This window comes from Myotis brandtii, unplaced genomic scaffold, assembly GCF_000412655.1.
Source record: "Myotis brandtii unplaced genomic scaffold, ASM41265v1 scaffold144, whole genome shotgun sequence".
In the NCBI taxonomy this organism is placed as follows: Eukaryota; Metazoa; Chordata; class Mammalia; order Chiroptera; family Vespertilionidae; genus Myotis; species Myotis brandtii.
This window is the reverse complement of record NW_005355159.1, coordinates 4,810,464-4,825,001: the sequence shown is the minus strand read 5'-3', so window position 1 is coordinate 4,825,001 and position 14,538 is coordinate 4,810,464. Positions and strand designations below refer to the sequence as shown.

The 14,538-nt window shown below is 39.0% G+C and overlaps 1 protein-coding gene across 4 annotated transcripts in view; it reads right to left on the bottom strand.

Moving 5' to 3' along the window:
- The window catches only part of RORA (RAR-related orphan receptor A), a 583,196-nt gene that overhangs the window by 21,738 nt on the left and 546,920 nt on the right, over positions 1–14,538 (bottom strand). For all 4 annotated transcript variants that reach the window (XM_014535501.1, XM_005861109.2, XM_005861108.2 and 1 more), the window contains one exon: positions 13,728–13,813. In XM_014535501.1, the coding sequence (XP_014390987.1) occupies positions 13,728–13,813 (86 nt within the window). The remainder of the gene's footprint in view (positions 1–13,727; positions 13,814–14,538) is intronic.

Below are 14,538 nucleotides of genomic sequence, written 5' to 3'. Positions count from 1 at the left end.
AGGGATAGAGAGTTAGAAACATCGATCAGCTGCCTCCTGCAATCAAGGTACATGCCCTTGACCAGAATCGAACCTGGGACCCTTAGTCCTCAGGCCGATGCTGTATCCACGGAATCAAACCAGTTAGGGCTAGGGAGTATATTCTTTTTAAGAATCGAACCTGGGACTCTTCAGTCTGCAGGCCGATGCTGTATCCACGGAATCAAACCAGTTAGGGCTAGGGATGCCCTTGACCAGAATCGAACCTGGGACCCTTAGTCCTCAGGCCGATGCTGTATCCACTGAACCAAACCAGTTAGGGCTAGGAAGTATATTCTAAAAGGATGTTAAGAACAGTACAAATATTTATCTGCAAGGATGTCCATCACAGCACTATCTGTAATATAAAAAATTTATAAGGATGCTAAATGTCCAACATTAATGAATTGGAAGAATCATATTGGATATCCACACATTCAGCAGCCATTAAAAATGGAATTTCAGAAATATAATTATCGACACAAAAAGGTATTAAAATATACTGCTAAATTTAAAAGAACAGCTAAAGATTAAAGACAATATAATCCAATTTTTTTAAAAAGAATCCATATATTTAACATAGAAGAAACTGGAAAATTATGCCCCCAAATGAAAAGATTTGGCACCGGTTGGTGAGGCCACAGGTGGTTTTCATTTTCTTTCTGCTTATCTGTGCTTTCAGATTTTTCTATAATGTGCAGGTGGAAGGTATGTGAGGCACTCGGGAAAAATAGTCTAGTACACCTGCTTCCTTTTGTGATGGCTGGGGGACTATGTGGCTTAAGTCAATGGATATGGTGATATGAACTCAATTCCTTCCTTTTGGAAGCCAACTTGGGATGAGAGGGAGGGAGCAGGGTGCTGACAGCTCATCTCCTCTCTGCCAAGCTGCTCACTAACCTCAACGTGGGCAAGGCTTGTCTCTCTGTTGTACTTTAAACCTTCCTTATATCAAGTCTGGCCTCTTCTGTGAAGCAATTTCTCTTTTCTCAAAATATCTAAAGCTGTGGGTTGTTTTTTATTTCCTCTGTGAAGAGGAAGTGAGAAGAAGGAAAGCTTTCTTTGGGGCTTAATGGTGAGAATTCAAGAAAATATAAATGGTAACAGAAGCAGATAATCCTTAGAAAGAGAAACCAAGAGGCCAGCTGTCTAGGTATTCAGTTTAGTTTGAGACGCAATCCCTGTCAAAGCTAAAAGGTATTTTTTTTGGAGATTGTACCACCATGCAGACCCTCTGTGTCTGAATCTATCACTGCAAATGTCTAGGGTCAGGAATTATTTGCTTTTCCTTTAGTTGAGGCTGAATTTTGCTTGCTTGGCAATGTTCCATTTTATTCTATGATCCATTTTATTCTATGATCACTAAATATGGAGAATGTCTAAGTGATCTCTTTGTTTTCTTCAAATGGAAGCAGTAGTTGTGGGTTGCCAAGCTAACAATCAATATTTAGTCTGTACACCAAATCATAGCATCTGCCACCTTTCTTTCTAGGGTCTTTTCTACCTTTAGTATTTCTTCTCAGGATCATATCCAATTTCTCTGCTTTCTTCAAAAACCTGAAACCTAGAATTAGATACAGCTCTTGAATAATGACTGAGTCATTAACAAAACGGATGCTACTTTTTCGTTTTCATGTATTAAACTCAAGTTAACATCGACCACCACTAATAAAGTTCCAGAATGTTAGCACAGAAGCCATATATAACCACCAGTTTGCTCTGCTATAAGGCAACTCTGAGAGGGCATGATGAAGAAGGAGGAGGAGGAGGAGGAGGAGGAGGAGGAGGAGGAGGGGCTAGGGACAGCAAGTGAGCAAATAGACACCCTGCTCTTCACAGCACCATTTATTGTTCACTAAGCCAGTTGAGCAAGTGCCTAGAGTAGCAGAACTAAGAACTAGAGAAGAGATCTTTCTTTTGGACTAAGTCAACAGTCATGGTCACAAGGAGAGCTATAAAATACTAGATAGGAAGGGTCAAGTGGGATTATAAAGTATGAGCCCTGAAAGGAGAGAGGAAAAAGGTTAACCTCTGTGACACAGATAAATACCCAACTTTGCATGTCAGACAGAATGAGGACTTGGTCTTCCTTCTTTTTCCCCCAACTTCAACTCTTCTTTTCAGCATTCTTTGGGGTTTCTCAGAGGTTTAAGGATTTAAGAAGTTAAACTAATAAAATATGTAAAGCTAATGAACATGTAAGAGGGAGAAAGATTAGAAGAGTGAGAAGGGTGGAAAGATGGTAGGTATCTTTCTACCTAAACGTAGATGTATGCTCATAAATGTAGAAGCAGGATCTTGACTGATTGGGGGGCAATTCTGGAGAGGGTTTCACTGAGAAATGAGTGAGCTGAGACATTAGTTCTAGGGGTTGGGGAGTTTGAGGCCACACAGAGAACAGGGACAATACAAGCCAGTGCATGGAGTTTTGGGTGGAATGGAGGAAGTATGTAGAAAGAACAGAAAAAGTGCTGAAGCTGTGAGTTAGTTGGGAAAGATATTAAGCACATGATTTTGGAGTTTTATTTCTAAAAGATGAGCTAATGAATTATTTCATTAGCCTTTTCTTAAAAGTTCATTCTTTACAGATGTCAAAATACATGGAGATGTTCCATTATAAACATATTGAGCTTGAGCAGAGAGCCACCATGATGAATTTCAAGGTAACACAGCTCCTTGGTGTGACGGTGGCACATTACTCCCACCTAGTGGCAGCAAACTAACATGCATTTATTGCAAAGAGTAAATTAGAAAACAGGCTTTTAGAGGGAGTTGAGAAATGGTCAGTTTAGTAGTTCTCAAAAAGCCATGGAATCACCATGGAGCTTCTAAACAAATACTCTATAGCTCTACTGAACCAGAACTTTTGGAGATGTAGTCCAGGCATACATATTACTTTAAACAATATGAAATTGTCATTTTTGTAGGTCAAAAGAGCAGAAATGTCAATTAAAAACTTTTAAAATTGAATGTACTGGGGTGACACTAGTTAATAAAATTATATAGGTTTCAGAGGTACATCATCTATATAATGTATTGTGTGTTCACCATCCCAAGTCAAGTCTCCCTCCATCACTATTTACCCCCTCTTTGCCCTCTCCTACCTCCCCAACCCCTATCCCTCTGGTAATCACCATACTATTATCTGCCTATTAAGTATCCTTTTTTTTTTTTTGCTTCATCCCTTCACTGTTTTCACCCAGCCCCTCACCCCACTCTCTGCTGACAGCTTTCAGTCTGTTTTCTGTATTTATAAGTCTGTTTCTATTTTGTTTGTTAGTTTATTCTGTACATTAGATGAAACATATAAGAGAAATCATATGAAAAATAATAAACAAATGGCCTGGCTGGGTAGCTCAGTTGGTTAGAGCGTTGTCCTGATATGCCAAGGCTGCAGGTTTAATCTCCTGGTCAGGCACATAAAAGAATCAACCAATGAATGCATAAATAAGTGGAACAACAAATCAATGTTTCTCTCTCTCAAATCAATAAATAAAAATATAAAAAAATTGGACTACATCAAACTAGAAAGATTTTGTACAGCAAAGGTAACCATAAGCAAGATGAAAAGACAGCCCACTAAATGGGAGAACATATTTGCTAATGATACATCTGATAAGGGGTTAATATCCAAAATTTATAAAGAACTTATAAAACTTAACACCAAATAACCCCCCAAGCAATCCAATTAAAAATGGACAAAGGACTTGAATAGACACTTCTCCAAAGAAGACATCCAGATGGCCAAGAGACATGCAAAAATGCTCAATATCACTAATCATCAGAAAAATGCAAAGTAAGACCACACTGAGATATCATCTCACGCCTGTCAGAATGGCTATCATCAATAAGTCAACAAAAAAAATGCTGGCAAGGATGTGGAGAAAAGGGAACTCTGTGCACTGTTGGCGGAAATGTGGATTGGTGCAGCCACTGTGGAAAGCAGTATGGAGTTTCCTCAAAAAATTAAAAATGGAACTGCCTTATGACCCAGAAATGTCAATTTTGAATGGTAAATATTTTAACAAGCTTCCTAGAAGATCTGCTGTATTACTTTTTGCAGAACACAGATCTACTCTAGTTTTCTGATTTTTCAGGTAACAAAAATGAGGCCCAGAATGGTAAGTGACTTGTTCAAGGTTGTCCCACAACAGGTAATAGTCAGTACTGGGATCAGACTCTAGTGTCCTAAATCTTAGTGCAGTGCCCACTCACGTCAGTGTGTCTCCATGTGTTGGGCTAATAAAATTAATGTCACACAGCCTTGATTTGCTCACGCACAGCCTCCCTGCACATCAACTTTTTGTCTCCATTTCCACTGTGTCAAGGAGAACTCTCCAGTGATACCTCATTCATTTCACCTAGCTTTCTAAGTGCTTCTCATTGAGTTTTATTTCTGATTTTGGCCCTTTATTTCATTCTCTGGAGAATTCTATTACTTTTTTTTTTTTTTTAACAATATGGCACTGTTCATCAATCCCACTACAGTGGAGCTCTCCAGGACCAGGGCAGAGGCAAGGGTGTGTGGGAAAAGGCTCATACCAGGTTGCAAGAGCATAATGTTAAAATTTTATGAGCCGGCTGTTAAACATAATCATTATTATAAATCAACTTTTTAAAAATTATTATTTCGCTATTATCCATGTCTGGAGGCTATTTACATCAATGCTATTTGAATGGTGGCAATACTACATAATGGTGTGTTACTGTGCATCGCTTCCCTGCTCTGTAGTCAGTGAGATTACATGTTGGGAGGCTTAACATTGACCTCATGGTGGTAATATTTATACCACAGCAATTGGCAAATGCTCAAATCTGGCTTGATGTATTGTTTTGCTTACTAGCTAGTTTTGAAACATGACAAATAATATGATAACAGTGTGGGTTAAATGTAAAAGTCTGTCATATCTGCAGCCATCACATTTTAAATAGTGCACAAAAATTGAGGAAACAAGTTTCAAGTACTTAAAAGCTATTATCTGATTCAGTGAAGAAGTTGCTCACGTCATCACGGATGAATGAATGAAGTTCCAAAATGTCATCCTTGTTTCACTTTCCTCTTATTCATTAACGTAAATAAAATAAATCAACCAACATTCGTGTTGGCACTCCAGTCTTTCGCCAACTGCAACTACCGGTGTGGATGTAAGAGTTCAGCAAAAATAAGTGAGACCATTCAGTGGGAATCATTTGTATGAAGTTCATAAATAAAGAGTAGTGTAGATTTTACTCTTTGTAAATCATGTGAAATTATATCTGTGAAATATACTACAGTTATGTACAGACATACAGACACTGTTTTATAGAGAGCTGGCTGTTAAAAACTGACCAGCTCATGACTGGATTGAGCCCAGCCCTTGCTGGTCCCCAGCTTCCCATCAGGCTGTATGAATGGCCCTCCCTACTCTGGATAGGAATTTACCCAAAGTGGTGGGCTGGCTTTCATAGCTCCAGCCTCCTCCCTTTCCAGAATCTCTAGGTGAATAGTTTTATCTTCCTTCCAGGACAGAATATATCCCGATCCACTCCCCCTTTCCCAGCCTTGTCTCTTCCCGTGTTTTCTTGCTTGTTCAGTGAAGGGCACCACCTTCACCCCAGTTACTCATGGCAGAAAATGGTCATCATTTCAGCCCTGCTTCCTCCACACTCACGTCCACACCTTCATATTTCTCAAATTTATCTACTCCTATCTGTCGTTATTGCAATTTTCTCAAGTTTCCTTACCTATTTTCCCCTTAATTGGTTATTATACAGCCTCCCAACTGGTCTCTCTGTTCACTCCTTCCAATTCATTTTTGCACAGTCACTTAAGATCTCTTTCTAAAAACTGTGAACCTGATCAAGTCACTTCTCTGCTTATTAGCCCTCCATGGCTCCTCCATGACCAGGCTATGACCACCTGTCCAGGCAACTATCTCCTATAGTCAATCCTCTTCTCAAAAACCACACTTTGGCCAAGCCTAAACTACTGTGTTCACAGTTCCTCAAAGGACACCCCCCCAACCCCAACACACACACACACACACACACGCACACGCACACATGCACACATGAGTGCATACTTCCTGGAAAGCTCTCTTCTCCTTTGGATTCACTTTCTCTGACCTTGCCTCTCCCAAGGCTGTTGGAAGAGCCCCTCCCATATGTATCCTTATAGCGCTGTAGGTATCCCCCTCATATCCCTTAATTCACTGTATTCCTAATCTGCCACCCTCACTGACTGCCTTGTTGTTTGTTTGTTTCCAACAGCTAACCTGGGACTTAGAGAAATAAACAAATACTTGCTGAATACACGTCTAGAGGAAAAAAATGATGGTAGGGATAAAAACAGCAGTGACAATCAGATGCTGAGCACCTATTACGTATCAGGCACCATGTGGGATTCTTGGCAAACACTGTTAATTTGCAAGTCACAACAACTCTGCAAAGTAAGTATTTTTATACCTGTTTTACAATTAAGAAAATTAAAGTGCAGAGAGGTTAAGACATGTGTCCAAAATCACACAGCTGCTAAGGGGAGGAGCCAGGATTTGAATTCCTGAACCCCGGGCATTTTATTCCAAAGGCTATACACTTCTTACTACACCACCAAAAAAAACCTTGAGGCAAACATGTAGGCCAGACCTAAAAAAACAGATAAACAACAAAACAAACCAACAAAAAACGCTTTTCAGTTCTGTAATTAAAGTTCCATATAATGGCTCAGACACAAGGTGAGGAAGATGTATGAAGTTCAACAGGTTATTGATTACATATATATATGTATATATAAAAAATATATATATTTGTTATAAATATATATACACATATATTTATATATATACATATATATACACATATTTATTAACATATAGCTAGTAAAACACTTTTATTTGCAAGATCTACTTAATAAAAAGCTTTGAAACATACATGGCATTTCCTATTGCGGTGACTAATAGTTTTGCCCCGTAGTGTGGGTTGGTTGGACACAGAATCGGGAGTGTGGTTAAGGAGGTCCTCCGGGGTCTTGCCCTGGAGGGCTCCCCTCCTGCCTGGGGCTCCTTCTCAGTGAGGCACAGGCTGAAATGCTGATCTGATGTTTGGTCTTTTGACAATTTTCACTTAATGAATTGATTCCTACAGTTCATTAACATACCCACTTCCACTCTGTATACACATATGTCTTAATTAGCTGCTCATTGGCTGTTTAATTACAAGAAAACAGCTGACAGCTGCCTTGCTGAATTCTAATGGCAGACGCTTTGGAGCGGCTACACATTTGCTTTTGACAACCAAGATTTATTCATAACTTTATGATTTATTACGAATGCTTGCATGCCTGCCCGAATTATTGTATTTTCCAATACAAGTAAAAATCCAGAATTTGGGGAATGTTGAAGTGGGTGTATGTTTCCCTCTCATGGATTTCTGAGGCTCAGAAGAATGGAGAAGCCTGTATGTAAAGGCATGTACTATGTTAAGATTTTATTTATCTTGGAAACTTTCTGTTGAGAATGTTCAGAAGTGTGGGGATGAGAAAGAAGAAATATCTTTGGATAAACAGGGCAGAAAGCTAATTATCTGGATAAAGGAAAAAAGACTATTCTTGTCAACTTTACTGAGGGGTAAAGAGAGGACATGCATTGATTAAAATTAGGAAGAGAAACAGAAGAAAGGAAAAAAATTAAAAGGGGGGGGGGCGGGCAGGAATAACAGTCTCCAAGAAAGTAAATAAAGAAGGAAATTTGTTCTTTAGAAAAGAATAGGCAACTTCATTAGCAAAACACTTTCATTGTGGTAGTTCCCTCCAATCACAGGGTAGGGCCAGCGAGGGAGTGTTCATTTCCTCTAATCACTGGGGCAGGGACAGGAGGGCGTGTTCAATTCCTTCAATCACAAGGCAGGGCCAGGAGGGTGTGTTCAATTCCTCCAATCACAGGGAAGGGACAGGGAGATTGTGGTTATTTCCTCCAATCATGTGTGAGTCCTACACTCATACATCTGACAGCAATAAATCACAGAAACACAGATCTCTTGAACTATTTCTCATTCAATAATGACTAGCCTCCTTGTAGAATTGTATGTACAAATGATCTCTGATTAAAGCTGACCTCATGTGTCCTATTTGGTAAGTGTAGATGTCTGCTTTGCCATATGGTGATCTTCTATACTCAGATCCAGTCCAAGCGAACACATTCAACAACAGTGATTCATAAGCAGGCATGAGGGGCCGTAGTCTGAGCCAGACACTAAGTTAGAGCCCTACTTATAACAAGGCCACAAATCCAGCGTTTTTTATAAGTTGAGGAAAGGACTCAACTACTGATACATGATTAAGACCTAAACAAAGAAAAAAAAAATCCAAATCATCTTTATGTAAATTGGGGTTTTAACACATTCTACCACTTGTGCATTTCATCACAGGACTGGAAGATTGAGCTAAGCAAAAATTTTTTTAAATGTATTTTGTTGATTTTTACAGAGAGGAAGGGAGTGGGATAGAGAGTTAGAAACATCAATGAGAGAGAAACATCGATCAGCTGCCTCCTGCACACTCCCACTGGGTATGTGACCGCAACCAAGGTACATGCCCTTGACTGGAATCGAACCTGGGACCCTTGAGTCCGCAGGCCGATACTCTATCCACTGAGCCAAACCATTCAGGGCCAAAAATTTTTTTTTATCACCTGTATATAGCAGAACTGAAACTCTGAGGTCACAGTATGCAATAATAGCCAAATCCAATTTTCATTTTAAATGGCTAGCTCTAATAGTGCAGCCCAGCTGTTATAAAACAGTACAATAAAATGTTTGAACATGAATGCATCAATGCTGGAAAGTGGACAAAACTGGCCGAAGACTAGTGGCATTTCACAACTGAAATAAAAATATTAGAATCCTATTAAAAACAATTGGGGCCTAAAAGGAACATTTATGGACATTGGTTTTTAACCTAATACATAAAAAGCTCCAGAAATTGCTTTAGCTCTTTCAGGAATAAATAATGTATACTTATACAATCTAGATATCTTTCTATTGTTAATTTCAGGTCATATATTTGTTAATGCTAAGAAAGTATTCCAAATTCTCCCTTTACTGGGTAAAAGAGGAGGTTTAGCATGACATCTTAAATGTATTATGATAAACAAATGCTAGTCTAAGACCTATCAAGAGCAAAGGGTCTTAAATGTAATCAGAAATCAATTCACTAATTCCAATACTCAATTGTACATTAGCATCTGAAATGTTCCAGTGGAAATTGTAGAGCCTGGCTGGTGTGGCTCAGTGCTTGAGCATCGACCTATGAACCAGGAGGTCATGGTTCAATTCCTGGTCAGGGCACATGCCCAGGTTGCAGGCTTGATCCCCAGTATGGGATGTGCAGGAAGCAGCTGATTGATGACTCCCTCTGATCACTGTTATTTCTATGTCTCTCTCTCCCCTTCCCTTCCTCTCTGAAATCAACAAAAATATATCTTAAAAAATAAAAATTGTAGAGCCAAAAAGTCTGTAAGAAAACAGATTTAAAAATTGTGTTTTTTTTGTTTTTGTTTTTTTATCTTGAAATAAATATTTTATCATCATCATCCGAGCAGCCACTGTATGTAATGATGAAGCTAGGAACTGAAGTTGAATGATAAATAGGACAATTTTTCAAAAGAAAACCTCAACTAATGGTCATTTTTCTATAAACACTTCTGCATTTTTATTCACTTTGTGAACTTTAACCCTCACATCGATAGCCTCTCATTTTCTTTCTGGCCTTTTCCTCTGCCTGCATGTTCCATGGTCTGGCCCCAGCTCCCTGGCAGGTCTACCCCAACTTACCTTACACCCCTCCTAGTGTTCACCCAGGGCCGGGACTAAATTCTGTTCCAAGAGCTCAGAAATGTCTTTACCGACAGAACTAAGTTTGCAGGCCTGGATTCTACACTCTTCTGAAATGAAACATGCAGGGCTTGAGCGGGGCTAGCACATTGTTTCCTCATTATTTCAAAAGAACAAGTAAAATACTTTTAAAATAAAAACCTTAGCATAACGGAGCCCTTAAAATTTTTGGAATGGTGTACCTGTCCATCCTTAGCTTACACTACACACAGAAAGTGACCCCTCGCTCTAGTCAAACTGGGTTATATATTGTCCCTAAAATACAACCAAGACATCTCCATCGGTAGGCTCTTGCTGCCTCATGGATATGTCTCCTTGAGTTATATTACAGACTGTGGTCTTACTCTGGTATTTAGTTCTTGCTTTGCTATTTAGCTTTTCCTATGCTGGCCTCCTCTCTAACAACTAGACCAGTGATGGCGAACCTATGACACGCGTGTCAGAGGTGACATGCGAACTCATTTTTTTGGTTGATTTTTCTTTGTTAAATGGCATTTAAATATATGAAGTAAATATCAAAAATATAAGTCTTTGTTTTACTATGGTTGCAAATATCAAAAAATTTCTATATGTGACACGGCACCAGAGTTAAGTTAGGGTTTTTCAAAATGCTGACACACCGAGCTCAAAAGGTTCGCCATCACTGAACTAGACCGTAAACTGCTTGATGGAAGGATTAGGCCTTCTGTGTCTCTGGATCCCTTACAACACTTATAAAGCGCCTGGTCCCAAGATGGGTGCTCATATGTTTGCTGTTTTTATTGGCAGAATCTACATAACAAATCACAAATGGTCATAAAAATCGGGACTGGACCCATAGATAACCTGAAATAGCATCTGACTATCCAGAACAGCATTATGCAGGCATAAGGAGTGTGGCCAGGAATGATAACAACAGCCAGCCCCTACTGAGTGCTTGTTATGTGCTGGGCACTTTTTGAAGTGCTTTACCAAAATGCACGTGATAACTCTATGAAGTTAACTACAATTGCTATCCTCATTTTACAGATGGGGAAACAGGCACAGAGAGGTTGGGTAGCTGCTCAAACTGGGAAAAAGCAGAGCTGAGATTCAAACCTAGGCAGTCTGGTTCCTGAGTCAGAGCACAAGCATGACCCAAAACTGTCTCTCTGCAGGTAGGCCAGAGACCAGGAGAGGGTGAGCAGGGAATAACCGGGAACTAGAGAAAGAGCTACCAAAATGTCTACTATTTTCGCTGTTCGTGGGCAATGCTTACCTGGGCCAATATATGAGAAATCATTTCAGTAATTAACCAGTTTCTCTGGTTTCTTGTGGTTTCAATTTTAAATGCAATTTAAAATATATTATATTGCATTTAAATGATTAGCTCTGAAAATGACTGTCATTTTTCCCCTCTCATTAGATATCTAGATATCTATTTATATATTTATATATCTAATTATAATTTTTCCTTATGTCTAATGACACTAGCACAGAGATAAATTATTTACAATTTGTCATAAAGTAACCACCTCCACCTGGTTAGAACATGGTAAATCATTAACCTCAATGGCAAAAGCAGAGGCTCCTGACTTCACCACAACTAGAAATAAAAACATTAGTTATAGCAGAGAGAAACTATTCTGCAGAGTAAACAGTATGTGCATCTGATATAAACACGTACAATTGTATAGGTCCCAGGCTGGACACAGGCCCAATCTGTTAATAAAGTTAAGTTCTAATTGTTTGTTTCTGTGACTTTGAACAGAAGAACACAGATAACCAAAAACCACTTTGGCATTGAGTCCGTATACTGGTATGGACAAGATCTGAAAGGGTCATCTAGAAAAGTGACAACCGTGACATAATAGCTGCCTGTTGTTTTTCTATTGCTTTTATTTCTGTCATAAGCATTGGGGTAAAAAGAAAACACACAGTGTCGATGCCTATGTAAACACAGTGGTCCTCGAGAGTCAATTCACTTTTACAGAATCATAGGAAGTAGCCCCCACCCCCAGACTCCATTCACAGGAAGTAGCCCCCACCCCCAGACTCCATTCTTAGACACTCACTTCAGTTTGCTACATAAAACCACATGTGGTATTACTGACAGACTCGGGGGGGGGGGGGGGATCAGGTTCCTGGGCAAAATGAAGATACTCAGAGTGGTTAATACCTAGGAACCTGTCCACTTAAGAAAACACCCTGGTGGCAGGCAGTACACAAAAGTCGCCATTGGGTGGAACTCCAGGTGTGGGAGGACTACTGTCTCCATATCCTTCACCCAGAAAGGCCATGTCATCTTTAGCCGGGAAGGTGTGAGCACAGAGTGGATGAGGGTGAGGTGTTACACCTGCCCAGCCATGTCAGCCAGATTAACTCTGAAAGTCAATCAGGCGGCTACTGTCACAGGCAGATCCCTCTCTGAGATGGCAAAGGCCAGGCAGTCGGTTTCATTTTGTTTTATTTCAACTCATTAATTCATTTTGAGGGAGGGAAGATGGAGGGAGTAAAAGGGCATAACTTTTTTTGTTGATAATCCAGAACCCTGAGGCTTTGAGTGTTACCACAGAGATGAATAATTCAAACTCCCCTTTAAGTAGCAGGACCCCTATTCTTAAAAGGCTGGCAATTTTTAAAAAGATTATTGTGTTCGGCGGTGTGCAGAAATCTCAAGCTTCATCAAGATGGGCTCAATATGAAGCATTTGTATGCATACAAAGTGGCAAATGTTACGATGATTAACAGTAAAACAAAGACTTAAGGAAATTACAAGGCAAAATTTCCTGTGGTCTTTCAGTAGTTATTTGTGTCTGTAGGTGATTTTGAATTTTATGACACTGTATTTTTCTAATTTCTCTAAAGGAGAGCTAACCAAATTCGTGGATTTTATTTTTTGCCTCAGCTTCAAAATGCCTTAGGGCTAAATCAGGCTTGGTTCAGTGGCAATCGAAGGTCTCAGAGCCTTCAGCATGTTTAAATAGCTGCTCTTCTGTTTATTTTGCACTGTTTTATCCTGTAAGCTGTCTCAAGGCTCTTCCAATATAAGCAGGAGGATTTAGATCTCAATAAATTGAAATTTGAATAACAGAGGCAATCTGGGTCTGGGGGTCTTGGAAGATTAGGATAACCATCTCTATTTCCCATTGCCATATTGTGCACATTCTGTACATATTACCCTGAAATCAGCATCAGTCAAAATTAAAATATTAACAACAGCAATAAGAATGATAATGTTTAGATTTAAATTGCGCTTTTCAGTTTATAAGGACTTTTATTTACAGTTTTTCATTCTGTTCTTAGAATAGTTTTAAAAGACAGGAAGAATAGGTGTTATGCCCACTTTATAGATGAAGAAACTGAGTCACTAAAATATTAAAACATGCACAAAACTATGTGGACAAGTGGTGGCAACAGGGCCAGAACTCAGTTCTTTCCAACAGCCTTGCCATAATTTGGCCAGCTGTGTCAACATCTGTGTGCCAACAATAAGACTTTCAATCATATTTTGATTGAATTTATTGCAAATGTCTTCTTATAAAGCTAATAACAGGGACATTATAGAAGTCTAATGTTATCTCTTTTTTAAAAAGATAACCAAAGCGATTATTCATCAGATCAATCAATTCTGGGATTGGAAGTGACAAGCAAGCAATGCTCAAATACCTTTCTCTAGCCTCCTCTTAATTTGATGGAAGCCATAAAAAACATGTAACTTTTTTTTACATGTAATTTAACACCAAAATATTCTGTCCTGTCATTTCTCATCACTCAAAATTCCCAGGAGTTGAATTGTTAGACACAGTAGAAATAAAAACCAAGAATTTCAAAGATACAGTCTAACATTAATAGACACAACAACAACAATTAAAAAGGCTTACCTTGCAGCCTTCACATGTAATGACACCATAATGGATTCCTGATGATTTGTCTCCACAGATCTTGCATGGAATAATTTCAATTTGAGCTGCAATAGAAGCACGCAACCAGTTAATTACATTTTCTTTTAAACACCTTATAAAAGCGTTCCCAGATCAGCATTTGTATAGTGAAAACTAATAACCTGCTAAACATTATACTGCATTAACTATTCATTGCTGAACTGTGAGGGTCCCCCTAGAGCCCTGGACTAAATTATGGCTGCTCGTTATATAATAGCTTTCGGGTTATTAAAATGGGTCATTTGAGAAGGTGTTTAAGGACCCACAAGAAGGCTGGAATCAGCATTTCAAAGCCTTCCAGAACCCGAGAGTTCGCAGTTTAGGCCTCAGAGCAAAGCAGATACTAGAATGTTTCCTCCGATCTCATTTTCCATCATTATTTTTAAAAGGCCATAAATCTGTCTTGGCTGAGCACTGTAGCTCGACTGGTCGAGAAAAATATGCTCCAAAAAGTCAAGACTACTTAGGAAAATGATTCAATTCCAAATATTCATGTTACTTATGATGGCAAGTTAAGAATTCCTTACTCATCCTTTTTTAATTAACACAATTGCCATGTGTTAAAAATGAGTCCATTTGTGTATGATCAAAACCTTTCAACCATAAAGATAATATCCTATCTGGTTTTAATAATGATGAGTCCTGACAAATAGAATAAGTAGCCTCTAAGTTCTTTACTTTGGAAATTGATTTCCTGGTACAGCACGCTTGTGTTTCTATCCAACTGATTACTTAAAGATGCCTCATGATT